At 37.1% G+C, this 23,280-nt stretch overlaps 2 protein-coding genes and 1 pseudogene across 2 annotated transcripts; 1 reads left to right on the top strand and 2 right to left on the bottom strand.

Annotated features, from left to right (window-relative positions):
- Positions 1–2,321: 2,321 nt before the first annotated feature.
- On the bottom strand, positions 2,322–3,781 carry LOC126751363 (uncharacterized; annotated as a pseudogene).
- Positions 3,782–4,438: 657 nt separating this feature from the next.
- On the bottom strand, positions 4,439–8,267 carry LOC126751353 (odorant receptor 83a-like). Its single transcript, XM_050461558.1, has 3 exons — positions 7,838–8,267; positions 4,799–5,088; positions 4,439–4,714 (listed from the first exon to the last, which is right to left on the bottom strand). Exons 1-3 carry the CDS (start codon positions 8,265–8,267, stop codon positions 4,439–4,441), a joined length of 996 nt encoding a protein of 331 aa, XP_050317515.1.
- Positions 8,268–17,161: 8,894 nt separating this feature from the next.
- LOC126767951 (odorant receptor 83a-like) lies at positions 17,162–22,792 on the top strand. Its single transcript, XM_050485782.1, has 6 exons — positions 17,162–17,599; positions 20,737–20,900; positions 20,968–21,167; positions 21,764–22,055; positions 22,140–22,406; positions 22,574–22,792. Exons 1-6 carry the CDS (start codon positions 17,170–17,172, stop codon positions 22,631–22,633), a joined length of 1,413 nt encoding a protein of 470 aa, XP_050341739.1. The 5' UTR covers positions 17,162–17,169; the 3' UTR covers positions 22,634–22,792.
- Positions 22,793–23,280: the final 488 nt, after the last annotated feature.

Below are 23,280 nucleotides of genomic sequence, written 5' to 3'. Positions count from 1 at the left end.
GTAATCTGTGTCTGGTTTGTGTTAGAGCTGAACATTCATAGAGAAAGGCACTTTTGTTTGTTCGAACATGTCCGAGTTTTTGTCAAATAACCTTCATTTGCGGGAAGTGTTTATTTTCTTCTTTCAGTCAAAGAAATCGGCGGGTGAAACACATGGGAAACCGCAAGAAGTTTAACGGAGGTATTGCCCCAAGTGAAATAAAGTGCCGCACATAGGTTTATGCTAGTGCATACTGCGGCTAAAAATATAAGGCGTTGTCGCAGGACAATGATATTTGGTACATCATTGTTTTGGATTCCAATCAAGAAAAAAATTAAAAAATCAAAATCACGCCCCCCTTTTTACGCCCACCTCCCATATAAGGTGAAACTTAATTTTTGACCTACAGCACTGATTTTTGGTACATAGCATTTTTATGCCATTATATATGTTGGTGTTAAATTTCAATAATATCCGCCCACTTTTACGCCCACCTCCCATACAAACTAAATTCTCTTTTATCAAGTCTCTTTTAGCAACTTTTTTACATCTTCGTGACATTCTAATTTTTTTAATTTTATTTTAGTACGAAAAATGTTTATGTACGAACCCGAAGACATTAATAAGTGATGCATCACATCTTCGTTAGTGGATATGCGTCCAATTCTTCTGGAATGATACATCCTATAGTTCCTGTAATCCTTGTTATATATATATTGCATACTTTTTTGCGGTAACTTGCCATTTTAGAAGTATCTCATTGTTTTTTTCAATCGGGGCAATTTGGAGCAGCTGAATTTTTTTTATCGTTTAGCTGAGACTTCAGGCTTTAATTCGGTGTATGTATGTCGACAGCGGTAGACAGCGCTAAAAAGATGCACCACTTTGAATTTGAAGAACATTGAAATTTTGACGTCCAAATTATGTTGTTCCACAATATTTTTTATGCATTATTTTTTTTAATGGATTTTGATGCAAATTTTTTCTTTGATACATATTATAAATGAAAAATAATAATAAAGTTGAATTTCAATAGTTGTTTTATTGTATCAATGATTTGACTTTTGAGTAAATTTTTTGCTAATTTTGATGTTTTCCACATTCACCAACTTCGGGCAGTTCTGGACAAAAAACTAATGCAGATAGAATCCTAATACTTTGGGAAAATAATGTATAGATAGTTGGTAACAAACTGTGAAATTTTCATTCAAATCAGACAACATGCCATTTTTGAATTTCAGCCACGGAAATACCAATGTGTGCCGTGATTAGTTTCGTCGCTTCAAAGATGGCGATCTCGATGTTAATGACCTCCGCGTCGAGAAAGACTAAAAACCTTTGAAGATGGTGAATTGGAGACGTTGCTTGATGAGAATCCGTGTCAAACGCAAGAGCGTGTTTCAGCATTGGAAGTTACCCGCCTAGCCATTTCAGAGCGACTATATGCGCGGGAAATGATTCAGAACAAGGAACGTGGATTCCTTATGTTCCAATGCCAGGAGGCTCGACCTTATGTGACCAAAACCATTTAAAATCTACCTGGAAACGCTTGAATGAGTACTTCTACCCCACCCGCCATATTCCCCAGATATTGCACCGTCCGATGGCAAATGGTTTGGCTCTCACCCTTCACGACAATCCGGCCGTTTTAAATCCTAACAACTGATTCACGAGATTTCATTGTCTTGATTTTGATCGGGGTTATATACAGTTAGAATTTTCAAAAAATCGATTTTTTTAATTTTATTTTCTTAATGTACATATATTTAAGAATACACACAGACAATTTCATATTGTTCCGGTGGAAATTTTCTAAGTTACACGCAAGGTTTCAGAGTGCTTGAAAGTGCAGTTTCTCAAAATGGTGTTTTCAAAGCCGGTAACCAACATAACGCGAAAACGGCTAAGCCGATTAGTCTTAACACGAGCTTCTTAAATATATTTTTTAGTACTTAATCGAAGATTTTTTTCTCCTGGAAAACTATTTTTTATAAACAATTTAAGGCCATTACTAGATTTAACATTACTTTAATGAAATCTGTTTGGGTTTTTCATTTCGGAGGATTTACGTAAGAGGTATAGTAGTCAACGTAAAACGTATTTTTTGAGAGGAGCTTCCGGAGATAAATATTTTTTACTAATACAGCAGAATCGTGAAAAAGTTAACCAAAATGTCCCAAGGATGTTTAACTTTTCGGAATTATTAACTTTTCCAAAATGGTTTTGAATTTGAAGAAAACACGGAAATAAACATAATTTTGAAGATATAATACGTTTAATTTATTTGCATGACTCACTTTTACTAGTAACAAAACAGAAACTTAGATTTAGTTTGTGCTTTTTTACATTATACATACATATGCACCAGCAAGGGCTGGTTTAAAGAAGTGGCCGAGACTTGTTTGTTTCTTTTCATATCATATCTTTTCATCTTTCGCATATTAATAAGATGTGATATCTGATTTGCATCATTATTGTTTTCATACCACTTTATCAAGGTATTGATGCAATCACCTGCTTCCGAAAAACTCACTTTCTGTTGTTGCATATCTTTCCCGATAACTGGTTCTTCAACTTCATTGTCAGGCACTTCGAAATCTTCATCATCTTCCGTATTTAGGTCGTCGTTCCAATTTTCGATGTCTTCACATCTAACGTCAACACCACCCACCTTGGACAATAACGGTTGTACCTCTCGAAGTGTATCATCGTGGCAACTATTTGATCTAATCAATGTAAGCAGTGGAATTTCGTATTCGCTGTCGTATAGATCATCGTCTCACTGTTTTAAATTTCTCCAAGCTTTTATAAGCACAGCTCTTGGCAATTCACTCCATGCTGATTTAAGCAGCAAGATGGCATCATGAATTGAATGTCCTTTCAAAATATCCTCAACTGGAACGTTTTCTTGTGGTACAGTGTTCCATAACAGTTTATCCCTGTATCCTAACTTGAGCTGTCTAATGGGATTTTGATCCAGGGGCTGCAAAATTGCTGTCATTGCCGCAATTGGCTTATGTGCAGTACAGTTGTCAATCAGCAATAATGCCTTTGGTGGTAAAATATTTTGAGCAGAAAATTTACGAACCTGAAAAATATTTTGGCACACTTTAAAATTTAAAATGATAAAAAAAAAAATAATTTACCTACTTAATAGTATGGAACCAGCGGAACAATAGCGCTGAATTCATACAAGACTTTAGCGAGTTAGCATATTCCAATGGGTTTTCAAACCCCTTGAAGCAACGGTGGTTTGCGGATTTATGGTTTCAACTTATGCGAACCATCTGCGTTTGCACACAACATAAATGTGATTCTATCCTTAGCTATTTATCGGCCAGGTACTGTCTTTTTATTTGACGCGATAAATGTTTTATCGGGCAGAAAACGATAAAATAATTCAGATTCATCTGCGTTGTATAGCTGCATGTTCGAAATTCCCATTTCATTCATTTTTGGCCGCAAATTATGAATGAACGGTGTTATTTCTGACTTGTCGCTTGAAAGGATTTAACCACAAATTTTTAAGTGGCGAATACCGTATCGCTCATTGAAATTTGCTGGCTATCCATCACTTGCATGCAATTGTTTTCTAGGGTGCAATTTGGCAAATTCAAGCTTGGCTCCTTTAAAATTGGACCACTCATTGTACAATTACTCTGTCTTTGGTTTAAGAACCATTTATACAACCTTGCCTCAAGGGTCGATTTCCATGAATACCTTCATCGATTTTTCTTAAAATCTCAGATTTTTTATGCAAATTTATACTGACTTGCAATGATTTTTTCTGCTTTGTTGACATTTTTTAACACACTAACTATAAACAACTCACAAGCTCAAACGTTCATGACAAACTACGTATGTTCCTCGCGACACCGACAATAATTTTTTACATAGAAATTCGGAGAATACATAGCAATTGTTTTTCTTGCCAAACAAACAGTTGGGTTTGAAAAAAAAAATAAGCTCAAAAAAGGTAACCAAAAGTTAACTTTTTGGAGCGGTACGTGGACGCTCAAAATCGGTCAACTTAGCCGAAGGTTTAACTTTCTCGCGAGTTTACTTTTGCGCGATTTTACTTTACTAAGTCTTAAAATATAGTTAAAAGATGCCAACGGTGCTTTATTGAGTACTTCTAAATACGAAATGTTGACTACGATGCATAACAGACGTGTGCTTACAATATTATTAAATATAATATAGTCGAACTTGTAATTCTTCCGTGAGCCTTATTAAGATAAAGCTTTCATTCACCCTTATCCATGCTCCGCAGTAAAGTGAAGAATGAAAACGATGTTGTGATAATCTGCAATGAAAATGATAAACGATGTCTTTTTAGAACGCAACTTATATTTCTAAGTAAACTAAGAAAGACGATGTGAAAAAATCTTGAAAACGTGTTGTCCCAAAGGAACATCAAATCAAATGCGCTTAAGATATATTTATCTATGGATTGTGTTCAGAATAAACTGCTTACCCCACGAAACTTTTCCAATCGTAAGGGATAAATTTTGCCAGTTGAAAGTTTTTGAGCACTCGTCAAAAATAACAGATAATCGGCGCGTACCTCACGGAGATGCAAGTACCAAGGACTACGTAATAGAGCCTCACCGCAGCGTTGACTTCCTATATAGATTATCTCGCTGGCATAGCAAATCATAAATAATTCACTCAGCCCCAAAAACAAGTAATGACTTATAGAAAATAACTTCAGAAAAGTTTTGCCCTCCGATAACTGATCCGTAGGTAATCAAAGAAAGCAAAATGAAAAGCAATAAGTAAGATATTAATTAAAGCTCGCTCATATTTAATAACTCACCTTGACTATATTAAAGGCGGCCATGCAAATGAAGAGTGTGACCTCAAACGTTTTCACCAACCACGTAAAACTAAATAATCTCTCCACTTTACGCAAAACATCCATAATGAAAATATGATGTTCGACACAAGGCCTTAAAACGTACTTAAAGGCTTCTCGAAAGCTACGAGGTCTCGCTGTATCAGTTGAATTTAGTACGTGAGATAAGCAATCCAAATCGAAAGGTAATTCGTCCGTAACATAATACTCATTGATCTCCTTCTTTGGCATCTGTTCTTTATCTCGTAATTCTTGATGAATCAATTTAAAGAAAATATTAAAAATAAATTACTTTAAACTTAGTAAAGACACAAATCTCTTGTTTGTCAGTTATACTTTTATGGAACTCTAGATCTACATACGCAATATTGTTTCCATACATATAAAAAATGGGCAAAGTTCGATTAAACAAAATGTTTCAAAAGTCGAATAAACTGTTAAGATGAAAAATATTACGTCATGTGAATTAATTTGAAGAATTTTAAGATCTCTCTTATATAATCGATAACGTTTTATAAATTTACAGCACTATTCACATGCCTTCACAAAATTTCCAACTCTCACCATTGTGAGTTTTTCGAATTATCTAAGGTTAACCTTATGTAAATTCAAAAGCTCAAAAGCTTACAAATTCCTCACAATTCTATGATCTTCGAAAGCAAACCTCATAAAATAAGCATTTTTTCCTCACAAATCAGTTGTGAGTTTTTCTAAGAATAGGACTGTTATTTAATAGTTTTTTTTAATTAAATGTTGGTATAAGAGCTTTTAGATCATAACCTCTAAATTAAGTTCATATTTACATTAATTCACTTTTGCTTGCACCCATATAAATGTAGGTCGTTGCCACTATATTCTTCAAACTGCAGTTCAGAATATCGAATTGTCCGGAGAGTAAGTAACAAAGTGACAAGAAGTAGGCGCAGCTAACCATAAATAAAGCCGATAGTTGTACTTGCGCCACGGTTTGAAAAAAGTAAGCGATTTCGTAAATGAACGGTGCCTGAAAATAAAATTAACATTTATTTATCTACAAAAATATTTGTTTCTTTAAGTGAGTTTAGTTGAACCTTATAGTCCACAGGATACCAACAGACCAGCGGCAGCGTTCGGCTTCTGTATATAATTGGCATAAACAATTGAAATACTATAGCTGAGTTACAGCAGACAACTAATATTTTTATGCCGTTATTGACCTTTTCCGAGCACAATTTCATGGTGACGTAAGAAAATCCTAAAAAAAAATAAAAAATAAAAATGTGATTGGGTAATGGATTGCATGTATTAGAGTTTGATCGAAAATATTCCGCTACCAACTTTACCAAAATGTGAAAGTTGTGTAAAATCGATCGTTTATACCAATACTTTCCATAAGTAATATACCTAAATATTTTCGAACTTGCGGTTGATTAATACCGTATACATATATCGGTCCAACCGTGCGTTCGGTCGCATCATTATTTATCCTAGCCCCAAATATTCTTAAATCTGCTTGGCTTTATACGATACATATCGGTCAATCTGTGTGGTATTTTAATAAAACTCTGAGGGGTATTTTTGGTAATACCATAGTAAGTTGTAATTCTAGAATTATATAAAATCGCGTCAATACCCGCTTTGAGTAAGAAGGCTGCAGCTAAAACATAATAAAAGCCACGTGGCTGGCTCCAATAAATCCCATCCACGAGGCCTAATTTTCGACCACTTATAGCAGTATTCGGGCTACATGTCAGTTGTTATAACGGGTTAACCAGGTTGTCGTCTATGTCATCTAACATAAGGTCCAGGTGGCCTGTGTCATGCGGAGACTCATTGCACGCAGGACATAAGATGACTCCGTCCATTGCATGTATTACATCTGTGGAGTTTGAATGGAGCCTTCTAGCGCCAACGCAGCAGAAAAATCCCTCCGGGCCCGGGTTGGACTCCATGCCAGCACGAGGTAGGAGGATATGGAGCAAACCTGCTGCAAGGCCTTGCTCCAGTGGCAACAAACTTAGACTAAAACTTACCGATCTAAACGGGGTTAGATCACCGAAATAACAGCCCATGGCCGAGTGAAATCCGTGTCAATTCCGGTACGTAGAACCGGCTGTTGTTGGAATGTCAGCAATAACGAGCCAAGTATTCTCTTGCAAGACGTCAATCTTCTCAAGTTTATCCGCAGATCATATGTATAACCCCAAAAAAGTAAAAACGCACTATCTAGGAGGCCATTCCACAGGCCCACGACGCGATATAATGCGTTCATCAAAAGTTTCCTCAAATAAATTAACTGTTTGGTCAGCTGTATGGCATGTAACGCCATGTTGTTTGAAGCAAAAGTCGTCCACATCAACATCCTCCAATTCAGGCACGAAAAAGTCATTAATCATGGCTCTATAGATTTCTCCATTGACTGCAATGGCTTCAGTTTTGCATATGTATGTACCAAAGATTCCATCCTCAAACCTTACGGTATCCTCGACTCCAGTTACATTGCCCTCATGTTCCGAAAACTTTAAATTTCGTCTCTTTGGATAAGTTTATAACACCTTTATAGCATTTGATTTCGATAAATGTAGTATTGAAATTACGTGAGTCTAGCTAAGACCTATCATGCAAATGAAAAATATACCAAATATGGTTTGACCCAGAGATATTTTTGTTTAACAACGAATATCGAATCTTTTCAGCAAAGGTTTGTCAATACCTGAATGTATTTCTTCCTTTGAACCTTGCACATCGCGGGAGTATAAAATGTTCGGTTGCTCTCGAGCTTAGCCCGTCTTACATTTTTTTAATTGTCCTAATACAAAAAAGGATCAACTTTGTTTGCAATTAAATTCAAAATATATCATTAAAAATTAAAACTAAATTAAGATATTAGTCTATAAACTTTGCTTCGAAATTCTTTTTTTTTTGGCATATCGAAATTTAAAAATCTTTTTATTATTATTTTCCACGAAAACCTCTCTCTTCTCTAAAAATAAATTTACATTTGACACTGCTACCACTTACCGACAGCCGAATGAACTATATATTCTTCATTGAAGTAATCCAAAATTCCATTGGTAAGATCGGGGTACACACGTCGAAAAATAAACTTTACGAGAGTAGCATAAAAGTACAACAACGCCTGTATGCCCACACTTATTAGAAAGTCTAAATCGCCATTTTTATAATTGATGTAAATAGTACAGAGGTAGAGCACTAACATATGAAACACCATTAAATCGAGAAATATGTCCAGAATTAAATTAAGTAGTACACTGTAACGATGAAAGCGGGTCGGCAGAAATTCTTCAAACGGTATTGGACGTATCGCAGTTATATACAAAAGCCAACGCATATATCGGAATAGATCGCAACGATTTTCGTTCGATATGCAACCGTTCGGGTTCGCACAACGCTCGGCTTTACCGATATTTCGTTCCCTTGCTGGAATCATTGCACGAAACCCAGATCTTTCAAGTCACTTACTATTTTCTAGCGCCTCAGAAAGCGTTCTTTTATAGGTTTTTTGCGAGAATTGCAGTATTTGTTGTTGCAAGTAAAAAACGCCTCTAACTGTTCGAAATTCGAGGCGTAATTTTGCAACACGTAAGGGCATTAGCGTACTTTATTAACACCTCGGGTCGTTAATATAACTAATGACATTTTAATTTAGGGTTAGTGCTGAAAAGGGCTGTATGTATGCACAGATGACGGTGCTTTAATAACTACTTCCGGTATTTTAGTTTAGTATTCAAGTACTAAATTCGATTACACGGCCTGTGATGTTTAAAGTTTGTCAAATAGATAAACAGGAGGCTGAATACTCACTAAGTGATTCCCTCTAAGTGTGCTGAGTTTACTCTCATGTAGATGGATTGACGTAAGATGTGACGGCGACTTTTCGAATCTTCCAAACCTCGATAGCAATGCTGCTCTATTTTCTGTATACGGTTTTAATTTAAGAAGATGCTTCATGGCAAGAGTTTAGTCCTCTTTCTATATGATATGAGTCGACAACAAAAACAAAAAACCAAAATTCTGTAATAAAAAAAACATATATCAATTGCTGACCGGTTATCTTTCAGAACTAGCCATTTTTATTTCCTTACCTTAATACTACTTACCAAAATAAAAAATTATGAAGTCCGATACCGAGGAACCACCTGTCATGGTGAAGAAGCTGTAAACCTGTCAGAACAGACAATGACAAGATCAAAAAGAAAGGAAAGAAATATCCATCTTCTATTGCCAAATTAAGTGGTGATTTTGATCATTTAAACATATGATCGCGTGTTCTTTTTTACTCTCCTGAACTTCAATCTTTGTCTAAAGTTTCTGAGTTAAATATCTCCACGTTAAGATTAATTATCTAAATTTAAATTATCTAATCTTAAAATTGTAGGTATCCAGATCGCTGAGTAAAGTTCACTCAATTTAAATAGTTCTTAAAATCTCCTTCGTTACAAGGCGCGCCAGTCATTCTTCCTTTTCACTGTTTGGAGCTAATTGGAGATTCCAAGTGTATCCAGGTTCACCTCCATCTGGTATTTTTAACGATGTTAAGGTCTTCCACTTCCTTTGCTTCCCCCGGTGGGTACTGCGTCGAATACTCTCAGAGCTGGAGTGTTTTCATCCATTTGGACGACATGACCTAGCCAGCGTATGGTAGTTGGTTGTCTTGATTCACTGTCAATGTCGCCATATATCTCGTATAACTCATCATTTCATCAGTTGCAATATTGCTAAACATTTCTCTCGAAAACCCGTTAGGCCGACTCATCAAAAGTTGTCATCGTCCATCCCTCTGTTCCATATAGCAGGACGGGAATAATGAGGGACTTGTAGAGTTTGGGATTTGTTCTTCTAGAGAGGACTTTACTTTTCAATTGCCAAGACAGTCCATAGTAGCACCTGTTGGTAAGAGGCGTTAGACGAAGAGTTGGTGTGTGTGTACGTAGCATACATAAAAACAAAAAATATGCTTGAATTTTGCGTTTTTCTTGTTTATTGCCGATGCTCTTCATATCTTATATACTTACGTATGTATGTATTTATATGGGATTTGTTTGCTACGGAGTATTATAGTTTTGTTCATCTAACGGTTGTACGTAGAACTAATCGAGGAAGATATAGGGTTATATATACATATATGAATAATTAGGATGAAGAGACAAGTTGAAATCTGAGAGACTGTCTGTCTGTCCCCCCGCTCGTTCGTTCGTGCAAACTGTAACTTGAGTAAAAATTGATAAAGCTTGATAAGCGCGTAAAAAAAGTAAGAATTCGTAGATGAGCAGAAAAAATACAGTTGAAGCGAAAACTTGGCTTGATGATGAAATTCCGGATACTGTTCCAGGAAGATCAACCATCAACGAATGGTATACTAAATTTAGAGGTGGTGAAGTTACGCCGTGTACGCCCAAAAGAGGTTGTTACCGAACAAAAAAGTCCACAAAATAATTTTGGATGATCGTAAAGTGAAATAGTTCGTGATAGCAATCATGAATATTTGGTATGAGTAAGCTCTGTACAAGGTGGGTGTCGCTCGAGCTCACTCTCGAGCAAAATCCACGACGGCTTGATGATTCAGAGCAGTTGATATGTTGAAGCTTAATAAACCCCAGTCTGTATTTTGGACTATCTTGAAAAAGGAAGAACCATCAACAGCCGCATTTCAAGAAACAGAAAGTGCTATTTCACCAAGGCATTGTACCGTGTCACAGGTCAGTGAAACGAATCAATGAATTGGGTTTCGAAATGCTTCCGTAACCACTAGGGTGGGTCGATTCCGGACTTTTTTCGATTCGGGATTTCTAATAGTGCGGAAAAGTTGCCTTAGTACTTCCTGATTCCCATGCAACTTTTTGTTTTGAGATCGGATTGCATCTTCAACCCCAACTCCGGCCTTGAAATTTCAGAAATTCGCTTAAAATCGTGAAATTGTCTACCTAGCGCCTGAAATACGCATCTCATGGCAAAATGTATAAAACAAAAGTTATTGTCACGTCATTTGCTACCGAAATGGTATATGTGATTATGGCCGTAGGATGAACCGTTCCCGAGATACGAGCGAAAAGGCAGCGCCACAGCGCAAGGTGAAAATCGGCTTGCGGCCACACTTCTTGACGTTGATTTCGCCGAGTGCTATCACTCACATGCATTCACCTACGCCAAAGGACACGTTCGGACTGGTCTCCACATAAATATTTTTTCATCGAGTTCCTTCACTCTTGTCGTTGATTTCGCCGGGTGCTATCACTTATATTCTCTCAACAGAACACAGAACTCAAAATGTCTGTATCTAAATTCCCAGTCCCAGTTACCTACTTACCAGGATGTTCTTTTGTGTTATCAGTTTGAAAGATTTCGTATAGGGCGACTCCGGGGCGACAACTATGAACCTAGGAGTAAAGAGGTTACAGAAATAGTTGCAAAAAAGGTTGAAAATGCTTTCAAAAAGTCATCTATTCCGATAGCTTCACACACCAGAGTTGTACAAATGCTCTCCACATACCATAAGAAATTTCTGACTCTTAAACAAATGTTTTTAAGGAACCCAATAGGTTTGAGCTCTAAAAGAGACGACTTTGTCTCTTCTGCCGGAAAATTATTTGACATCGCTGCTTGTAAATGCATTTATTTTTCTTCTTGCACTTGTCCAAAGGAAAGGAAAGATCCTATCAATGAACAACCATTTCTCTTCAACCAGAGAACCAGAAGAATTGGTCGCATTGGAAGTGTTGATCTACCTGAAACAAAAAGATTACAAAGAAAAATGAACGTAAAGAAAAGCTTTCAAAACGTCATTCAACATCAACACTTACCAGAAAAGTATCAGCTAGAACACGTGACCATTCAGATCAGCCAGACTCTCATACAGACGACAACAATGTAGGTGCGTCGCACATGGATTCTTCCAAAAACGATGCTAATGATGAATTTTCTCTTCCATCCTCTAAAACCAAACAAAACACACTAGTATTAGAACACACTGCTTTAGCTGCCCAAAGATTTGAAGTAAGTGATAGAGCAGCGGCCTTGATTGTTTCATCTGCTTTTCTGGATGCCAAAAAAGCAGGTTTGATAACAGAGGATCAGGCTAGCTTTGTCACTGACAAATGCAAGATTAGTCGGGCAAAAAAAGTGTTGGAGTTAAGCTCCAAAACACCGAAAGTATTGACTCTGTATATGGGCTGTATTTTGACGGCCGCAAAGACAATACACTTACACAAGTCAGCGAAGGTGAAAAGTACTACCGCGACACTGTCAAAGAGGAACATATTTCTCTTATAGCGGAACCGGAGCTGAGGATGAGACGCAAGCTATATGGCAACATTTACAAGACAATTCAGTTGATGTGGAACATCTAGAAGTTGTCGGTGCTGATGGCACCTACACGAACACAGGTTGGAAAGGTGGAATCATTCGGAAACTAGAAGGAAGAATAGGTAGGCCATTACAGTGGGTTGTTTGTCTTCTACATTTCAACGAACTTCCATTTCGTGCTCTTTTCGAACACATAGATGGTGTCTCAAAGAGTCCAAATACATTATCTGGCGACATAGGTAAACTGCTCCCTGATTGTGAGAAGTTGTCTGTTGTCAAATTTGAAAGTTTTCCATCCTGCCAATTACCTTCTGAGGTTATTAATCCGACCCTACTTAGCACAGACCAAGCTTATCTCTATAAAATATCAGAAGTTGTTATTTCCGGTCAATGTTCCTCAGACTTAGCGTCGATGCATCCAGGTAATATGTGCAAATCTCGCTGGCTCACCTGTGCAAATAGAATTCTGAGATAATACATTTCTACTGACAAACCAACAAAGGAAATGAAGATTTTGGTCAAGTACATACTTACAGTTTACTCACCTTTGTGGTTCTCAATAAGATTCAACAGTTCAATCAAAGATGGCTCGCGCCATCTCTATGCTGCAATTCAAAGGTCGAGATACTTACCTGCTAAACTGCGCAAGGTTGTCGATTCATCCATTCCACAGAATGCTTTTTTTGCTCTTCCAGAAAACATTCTCTTTAGTATGATGACTGACGAACGGATAGAAGTCAGAAAGTTGGCCCTTGACCGTCTTCTGGCAGCCAGAGAAGCAGAGTCTGACACTATAAATGGAAGGGTTAGATGTAATAAAGTGCCAAAGCTGAATTTCAAAGCTAATAATTATTACGATATGATTAACTGGCAGAAGACTTGACTGTTCCATCAGTTCTTTGTTCAGTTTCTAACGAAGAACTCATAAAAGGGCTGTCGGGAGACACTGCAGAGGTATGGAAATTTAGTGAATTCCCCTCTCACACCGTGGCAGTCGAGAGAACCGTCAAACTGGTGACAGAGGCATCTTCTAAAGTTATTGGCCCCCAATCTCGTAATCGCTTTATACGCTCTACACTGAAATCTCGGCAACAAGTGCCAAAGTTTAGTACAAAACCTGATTTTATCAATAAATTTGACAGACTAAAACAAGCCTGACATATGGTTGGTTGGTTGGTTTGGTTGGGCTTGGGAGGAACCTGAAGAGCAGCCACCTCCACGCGGTGGGTTCTGGGCGACCAATACAGGTTAGCTGAGAGCTGCAACAATTTTCACCTTGCGCTGTGGCGCGCCGCCTTTTCGCTCGTATCTCGGGAACGGTTCGTCCTACGGCCATGATCACATATACCATTTCGGTAGCAAATGTCGAATCGAAAAAAGTCCGGAATCGACCCACCCTAGTAACCATCATAATCTCCAGATCTGGCCCCCATGACTTTCGTAGAGATAGCCCACATATTGGTCGATATACGGTACAAAGTCACCCGAAAGTTCTTTATATTATCTTTATATTAGGTATATGGGGGCTAAGAGAAGTATTGGTCCGAATGAAGCCATTTTTGACACACAGACATGTCAGAGGAAATACTTATCCAATCTTATAAAATATATATCTCAGACATTAATCGAAAATCCGGAAATCATAATCGAAGAATTTTCACTTTCCTATTTTCGAGATAGCCCACATAACGACGTCGATATACTCAAATACCCGAATGTTATTTTGATCGAGATATTTAGCATATGGGGGCTAAGAGAAGTATTGGTCCGAATGAAGCCATTTTTGACACACAGACATGTCAGAGGAGTATTATCCCTGAATTTAAAATATATATCTCAGACATTAATTGATACTTTCGGACAATCATAATCGAAGAATTCACTTTTAGAGCCTCACAAAACGACGCGTATCTCAAATACTAATGTTATTTTAACGAAAAATTTAGCTTTTAGTAAGTATGTGTTCAGTTTGTTGGAAGCTATACGTTATAGTAATCCGATCTGAACAATTTTTTCGGAGATTATATTATTACCTTAAGTAACCCATTAAATTTTGTGAAGATACCACATCAAATGCAAAAGTTTTCCATACAAGCCCTTGATTCGGTTCGGTTTGTATGGCGACTATATGCTATAGTCAGCCGATCTGAACAATTTCTTTGGAGATTACATAGTTGCTTTAGAAAATAATCTATACCAAATTTCGTGAAGATACATTGTCAAATGATTAAAAATTCACCTTTCAATTCGATCACAGTAGTATAAATATTGAAGAACAAGGTCTGTCGCAAAAGAAACAGGACTGTTAACAAAACAACAAAAAATTAATATTTTTCAAAAGTTATATTTTTTTATTCAAAGTAGTTTCCTTGTGCTTCGATACAGCGTTTAGCCCGGTCAATTAGTATTTCAAATGAGTGTTTAAGGTCATTTATCGGAATGCTCTTGAGAATATCGGTCGTCGCCTTTTGGATAGCTGAAATGTCCTGAAACCAGTGTCCTTTCATGGGCAAATGAAGCTTTCCAAATAGGTAAAAACCACAGGGTGCCAGATCAGGTGAGTAGGGTAAGTGATTAATGGTTAATATGGAGTTTTTTGTCAAAAAATCAGTGACAAGCGTCGACCGATGACACGGCGCATTATCGTGCAACAGGCGCCAGGACCCTGCCTCACGGTATTGTGGTCGAGCACGACGAATGCGTGGCAAAAGACGCTTCATAACACCAAGGTAAATCATAGCATTAATCGTTTGGCCAGGTGGGACGAACTCTCGGTTTACAATACCCTCGGAATCGTAAAAACAAATCAGCATTGTCTTTATTTTTGACTTCTGAAGACGACCGACTTCTGATCGTCACAGAGGTCCTCCCGACCTTCTTGGAATCGCTTAACCCATTCATGCACATTACTACAGGATAGGCACTGATCACCATAAACTTTTTTCATCATTTGAAATGTTTCAGCAAACGTTTTCTCAAGTTTAAAAAGAAAATTTAATGTTGGCTCTTTGCATTTTACGACCGATGACCAAAAGCTGCTGTCACTTTTTGATCGATAACATCGATTGTAGTTATCCAATTGTCTTAAAATTTTTACGAAATGTCAACAAGAGATCAAACTTTTTATTTCATATACACAGCAATAAGTGGCGGCACCAAAAACAGTTATGTTTAAAAAGTTCTGTTTCTTTTGCGACAGACCTTGTATATACATTATGTAAGTATTGAAGAAAACAACCACGAGGAGATTTCCCTCACGGAAGCTGCGTTAGGACAGTTGGTTTTGAAAGACATGATAGATATGGGGCTGCATGTTCAGAAATGCGTTGCAATAGGTACTGATGGTTGCATTGCTATGTTGGGAGATCGCGGAGCTGTAAAGGAAATACAAAAAGTAGCTACAAAAATTGCCTTGATTGGAAAGATATATGAAATATTCAGAGAAGTTACAACATTTTTCCAAGTTTCAAGACCGAAACGTAACACTATTTTAGCTCAATTCTTGGGCAGAAAAATTGTGCAGCTTTGTGAGACAAGGTGGGTACAAAGACATGATGCCGTTCATCAATTCACAGTCACTCTTCCAGAAATCGTTCAAGTACTGACAAAAATAAGCGAATGGAAGAATAGAACGACTGCAGTAAAAGCGTCGAATTTAGTACTGTGACTACTGTGCAACTTCGAATTTATTATTGGAATTTTTTGTCTTAGTGATGTTTTGTCACTGACGCAGCCACTTAGTGTGATTCGGCAGAACGAATCAATCGACCTTGCGAAAGCATCAAACGCCATAACAACATTGGTTGCAACACTGAACACGCGAAGAATGACATGTGGTCGTCAGAGTCATCGAAACAATCACCCATCTCAAAGCTGTGAAGGCTTTTACAGGGTTTCTGCATACATTCCACTCATGGACACCGTCATGCACGATTTAAAAACGCGGTTTTTCGATGAAGTTCTTGAAAGTTTCAATTTGAGACAGCTGTTACCAAAATTTAACTTCACTCATTGAATGCCTAATAAGACGTTTTGGGAAAATCTTGCCCGGAAACAAAGAAACGAAAAAAACGAAGCTCAAAGCAGAAGTAACGCTTTTTCAACAACCATGGAAAATGAAAATGACTAGGAGAACACAAGTGCTTTTTGCCTTAGAAAGCCTCAGCACTTGCGATAATGATATACATATATCCGTCGATTCATATTCTCCCTCACGTACTCTGCATTTTGCCAGCCATAATTGCTAGCGCTGAACGATCCTTTTCTTCTTTGCGCCGAATCAACACATGGCTCAGAATAACGATGCTCCAGAAAAGATTGAATGGCTTAGTACTCCTCAACATAAACTACGAAATTGCTGTGGTATCAGAATAAATAATAGAAACATTTAGTAAAATGAGCAAACACCGCATTGATTTTATGCTCTTAATTAAATGTTGAAACCTGTATAAGAAATAAAATTATACTCGTAGTTTAAAGTTAAACATTTCTTAAATCAATTCCAAAATCATAAAGTGAATTGCATCTTGATTTTTGTACTGTAAACTGAACGAATCAAGTGGAATTCAAACTTGTGCTATATGGGAAGTAGGCGTGGAATCTGACAATAGATTCCGTCCCATATCTTATTTTAGTGGTTAGTTATGGAACCTTATGTGTTTTCGATTAATGACGATTTGTGGGCGTGTCAGTCTCGAACTTTTTTTGTACTAAGGAACACGCATATCAAGTGAGTACTTGAATACTAAAATAGAATACCGAAATCAGTTATTAAAACAACGTCATTTGTGCATAAATACAGAACTTTTCAGCACTAACCCTAAATTAAAATGTCATTAGTTGTATTAACGACCCGAGGTGTTAATAGAGTACGCTTAATACCTTTACATTTTGCATAATTACGCCTCGAATTTCGAACAGTTAGAAGGCGTTTCTTACTTGCAACAACAAATATTGCAATTCTCGCAAAAAACCTATAAAAGAACGCTTTCTGAAGCGCTAGAAAATAGTAAGTCACTGAGTTTCGTGAAATGATTCCAGCAAGGGAACGAAATATCGGTAAAGCCGAGCGTTGTGCTAACCCGAACGGTTGCATATCGAACGAAAGTCGTTGCGATCTATTCCGATATATGCGTGGGCTTTTGTATATAACTGCGATACGTCCAATACCGTTTGAAGAATTTCTGCCGCAACGCTTTCATCGTTACAGTGTGCTACTTAATTTAATTCTGGACATATTTATTGATTTAATGATGCTTCACATGTTAGTGCTCTACCTTTGTACTATTTACTTCAATTATGACAATGGAGATTTAGAGTTTCTCATAAGTATGGGCATACAGGCGTTGTTGTACTTTTATGTTATTTTCGTAAAGTTGATTTATCGACGTGTGTACCCCGATCTTAGCAATGGAATTTTAGATTACTTCAATGAAAAATATATAGTTCATTCGGCTGTCGGTAAGTGGTAGCAGTGTGAAATGTAAATTTATTTTTAGAGAAGAGAGAGATTTCCGTAGAAAATAATAAATAGATTTTTAATTTTCGATATGCCAAACGAACGTTCGATATACGAATTCGCACATGATAGAACCGATTTTGGTAACGCAATTTGAAGTAAAGAATTTCGAAGCAAATTTTATAGACTCTGTAGTTCTATGGTTTTAAAACTTGTCGGCAATGGCAACGATATCTTTTCGTGAAGTAACTTAATATAGTTTTAATTTTTAATGATATATTTTAAATTTAATTACATATTAAAAAAGTTGTTCCTTTTTTGCATTAGGACAATTATAAAAATGTAAAACGGGCTAAGCTCGAGAGCAACCGAACATTTTATACTCCCGCGATTTGCATGTTTCAAAGGAAAGACAATCAGGTATTGACAAACCTTTGCTGAAAAAATTCGATATTCGTTGTTCAACAAAAATATCTCTGAGCCAAACCATATTTGGTATATTTTTCATTTGCATTATGGGTCATAGACTCACTTAATTTCAATACTACATTTATCTTTTAACGAGCGAACTCAAATGCTATAAAGGTGTTATGAACTTAACCAAAGAGTTGAAATTTTAAGTTTTCGGAATATGAGGGCAAAGTAACTGGAGGATACCGTAATCTTTGGTCCATATATCTTCAAAACTGAAGCCGGCCATAATGTTGCAGTCTAGGGGAATGCTATAGAGCCATGATTAATGACTTCTTCGTACCTGAATTGGAGGATGTTGATGTGAACGACCTTCGGTTCCCAACAAACTTCGCTACATGTCGTACAGCCATCGTAACCATCAAATTATTTAAGGAAACTTTTGGTGAACGCATTATTGCGCACCGTGAACCTGTGAACTGGCCTTCAATGCCGTAAGATTCAACACCCCTGGACTATTTTTTGTAAGGTAGTGTAAAGTCGTATGTCTCCGCAGAAGATTGACGCATTGGAAGAGAATATGTGGCTCGTTATTACTGACATATTTCTAGAATTTTACTGTCTGAGTTTATTGAACAAAGAAGTGTGATTAAATTTTGTTTGCGTAGTGAAGTTTCGCCTGCAGAAACGTTGTGGATGTTGCGAAAAGCTGTTGGGCATCAAACTGTGTCTTCTAAAAGTGTTTACAAGTGGTATAACGAGTTCAAAGCCGGTCATGAAAGTGTTGAGAAAATTGTGGTGTCAAATCGGCCAAAAACATCGACTGATCAACATCACGTCAAACAAGTCAAAGAAACGGTGCTTGAAAATCGTCAATATTATAGTTATTCGTGATCATTCGTGATCAACAAATACGAGGGCTGCTATATATATTTCTGGCCTAATAATGAAAATAGGAATATTTATCGACGAAAATGGTTTTATTGTTTTTCAAAATATTCTCCATCAAGATTTATACACTTTTGCATGCGCTCAAACCAATTTTCGAAGCACTTTTTCCACTCCGATTGAGACACCTCCAAAACATGGTTTTTGAATGCTTCAACAGCATCTTCTGGCGATGAAAATCGTTGACCACGCATTATTTTCTTGATGTGTGGGAATAAAAAGAAGTCATTGGGTGTCAAGTCAGGGCTGTACGGCGGATGACGCATCAATTCGACGTTTTGGCCGGTCAGAAAGGCGCTGGTTTGAGCCGATGTGTAAGAGCTCGCATTGTCTTGGTGCGCAATGATTCGTCTTCTCTTGTTCGTTTTTCGAATTTCTCCGAAGACTTCAGGCAAACAAATGGTGGTGTACCACTCAGAATTGACCGTCCTACGTTGCTCAAGCGGAACAGTCGCCACATGACCAGTTTTGTTGAAGAAACAGGCGACCATTTGCTTTTAAGTGCTTTTTCCAGGAACAACTTTCGTTGGATTTGGCTCGTCTTGGAAGACCCACACAGTCGATTGTTGTTTTGTTTCGGGCTCATACGCATAGATCCATGATTCGTCACCTGTGACGATCTTATAAACGCCTTTTGAAGCACCGCGATCGTATTTTTCAACATTTCTTTACACCAATCCACACGAGCCTTTTTTTGAGCGATTGTCAAATTGTGCGGGATCCAACGAGAACAAACCTTTTTTACGGCCAGGTGTTCATGCAATATCGAATGTATGCTGGTGGGAGAAATGCATAGGCATGCCTCTATCTGAGGGTATGTTACATGACGGTCTTGCATTATCAGTTCACGTACGGCATCGATGTTTTCTGGCACCACGGCTGTTTTTGGACGACCTTCACGGAATTCGTCTTTGAGCGAGTGTCGGCCACGATTGAATTCGTTGTACCAGCTATTTTGCTTCATAGCCATACAAAGATTTTAGTTCATCGATGCACTCTTGTCGTGATAAGCCACGTCGAAAGTTGTGAAAAATGATCACACGAAAATGTTCACGAGTTAATTCCATTTTTTGGCCAAGATGAATTTTTTAATTCTCTGTAAATATAACCATTCACGATTAAATGACAAAACGTTCTGAGTGATGTTATGCTAAAAAATGTCAAACTTTCCAAAGGAAATGTCAGATTGCACCTGGCAGCACTTAGTTTTGCCTAGGCCAGAAATATATGTATATAGCAGCCTCCGTATCGTTTCGAAACCACCGTATTCGCCTGATTTGGCCCCGTGTGACTTCTGGCTATTCAGCAAATTCAAAAGACCACTTCGAGGACACCGTTTTGACTCAATTGAGGATGTAAAAGCTGAATCGAATAAGGCTCTCATGACCGTCACGACGGAGGATTTTTCCAAGTACTATGATGACTATGATGCATAAGTCTATTGTATAAGAATAAATAAAGATTTTACAAATATAACAAAATTCACCTTTCAATTTGATCACAGTAGTATCTTATAAAGCCAAGCGAAAGTAAGTATATTTGGGGCTAGGGGAAATAATCATGCGATTTTCCATTTTGGGCACAAAGACACATTTTTATCAAGAAAAGAAGGCTGGACCGATATATACGGTATAAACCAACCGCAAGTTCGAACATATTTAGGTTCGCTTTTACATAACTTTCACATTTTGGTAGCGGTAAATTTTTATCAAACATTAGAATGTTATTAGTATGTAGTAGTCACTCTAATACATACAATCCATTTGTATTTGTTTTTTAGGATTTTCTTACGTCACCATGAAAGCCTTCTCGGAAAAGATCAATAAGGGCATAAAAATATTAGTTGTCTGCTCTATCTCAGCTACAGTATTTCTATTGTTTATGCCAATTATCTACAGAAGCCGAACGCTGCCGCTGGTCTGTTGGTATCCTGTGGACTATAAGGTTCAACTAAACTCACTTAAAGAAACAAATATTTTTAAAGATAAATAAATGTTAATTTTACTTTCAGGCACCGTTCATTTACGAAATCGCTTACTTTTTTCAAACCGTGGCGCAAGTACAACTATCGGCTTTATTTATGGTTAACACCGCTTACTTCATGTCACTTTGTTACTTACTCTCCGGACAATTCGATATTCTGTACTGCAGTTTGAAGAATATAGTGGCAACGACCTACATTTATATGGGTGCAAGCAAAAGTGAATTAATGTAAATATGAACTTAATTTAGAGGTTATGTCCTAAATAGACCTAGCTTTAGAACATGAGTGATTTCGGAAATATGGTAGCTCTTATTTAATGACCATAAACTAAAATTTAACATAAAAATATATAATAACAGACCTATCATGAGCGAACCTTAGACCTGATTTGTGAGGAAGAACTTGTGAGGTTTGCTTTTAAAGATCACAGAATTGCGAGGAAGTTGTGAGCTTTTGAGCTTTTGAATTTACCTAAGGTTAACCTTAGATAATTCGAAAAACTCACAATGATGAGAGTTGGAATTTTTGTGAAGGCATGTGAATAGTGCTGTAAATTTATAAAACGTTATCGATTATATAAGAGAGATCTTAAAATTCTTCAAATTAATTCGCATGACGTAATATTTTTCATCTTAACAGTTTATTCGATTTTTGAAACATTTTGTTTAATCGAACTTTGCCCATTTTTTTATATGTATGGAAACAATATTGCGTATGTAGATCTAGAGTTCCATAAAAGTATAACTGACAAACAAGAGATTTGTGTCTTTACTAAGTTTAAAGTAATTTATTTTTAATATTTTCTTTAAATTGATTCATCAAGAGAATTACGAGATAAAGAACGGATGCCAAATGAGGAGATCAATGAGTATTATGTTACGGACGAATTACCTTTCGATTTGGATTGCTTACCTCACGTACTAAATTCAACTGATACAGCGAGACCTCGTAGCTTTCGAGAAGCCTTTAAGTACGCTTTAAGGCCTTGTGTCGAACATCATATTTTCATTATGGATGTTTTGCGTAAAATGGAGAGATTATTTAATTTTATTTGGTTGATGAAAACGTTTGTGGTCACACTCTACCTTTGCATTTCCGCCTTTAATATAGTCAAGGTGAGTTATCTAATATGAACGAACTCTAATTAATATCTTACTTATTGCTTTTCATTTTGCTTTCTTTGATTGCCTTCGGATCAGTTATCGGAGGGAAAAACTTTTCTGAAATTAGTTTCTTTAAGTCATTACTTGTTTTTGGGGCTGAGTGAATTATTTATGACTTGCTATGCCAGCGAGATAATCTATATAGGAAGTCAACGCTGCGGTGAGGCTCTATTACGTAGTCCTTGGTACTTGCATCTCCGTGAGGTACGCGCCGATTATCTGTTATTTTTGACGAGTGCTCAAAAAACTTTCGAATTCACGGCTGGCAAACTTTATCCCTTACGTTTGGAAAAGTTTCGTGGGGTAAGCAGTTTATTCTTAACATAATCCATAGCTATATAATATCTTAAGCGCATTTGGTGTTCCTTTGGGCCAACACGTTTTCAAGATTTTTTCACATCGTCTTTCTTAGTTTACTTAGAAATATAAGTTGCGTTCTAAAAAGACATCGCTTATCATTTTCATTGCAGATTATCACAACATCGTTTTCATTCTTCACTTTGCTGCGGAGCATGGATAAGGGTGAATGAAAGCTTTATCTTAATAAGACTCACGGAAGAATTACATGTTGTGCTACTATATTTTATGTAATAATTCCCTATATAAATGTCTATTAAACACCGTAGTCAGCATTTTGTATTTAGAAGTACTCAATAAAACAACAAACTGTCATCACATGGAATATTAAATCATTGGTTTATTCGATTTTGCTCCACACCTTTTAATTTTTAGTGACACCGTGAACAAACCACAAAGTTTCGGAACTATGGGAATAGCTGACATAAAAACTGGCTACAAAAAACAAATCTTTGTATTCAGTGCTCCTTCCTCTCCACGAAGCACCCTTCAATAACAGATGGGTCGACGTAACCGGAATGGACCGATAATTGTATCCAGTCAAGAACTGTTAACGTTATAGCCTGGAACAAAATTATTTAGGGTATGTTTGTTGCCGCTTTGAAAATAACAACAAGCAGTTCTGGGTCCTAGAATTAGTTGATCGGTTGTCTGGGTTCTGATATGCTTACAACTGACCATCGAGTAGTTTCCTCATCTTAGTATTACCTACCAAAATCCAAAATTATACAATCCGCAGCAAACCTTTTAACATAAAACCACATGTTATGAGTAAGAAGCCACAAACCTGTCAGAACGTCTTATTTCGGACCGTGATAGG

The sequence above is a fragment of the Bactrocera neohumeralis genome, chromosome 2 (genome assembly GCF_024586455.1).
Source record: "Bactrocera neohumeralis isolate Rockhampton chromosome 2, APGP_CSIRO_Bneo_wtdbg2-racon-allhic-juicebox.fasta_v2, whole genome shotgun sequence".
NCBI lineage: Eukaryota > Metazoa > Arthropoda > Insecta > Diptera > Tephritidae > Bactrocera > Bactrocera neohumeralis.
The sequence above is the reverse complement of the archived record's forward strand: the minus strand, read 5'-3'. Positions and strand labels throughout refer to the sequence as shown.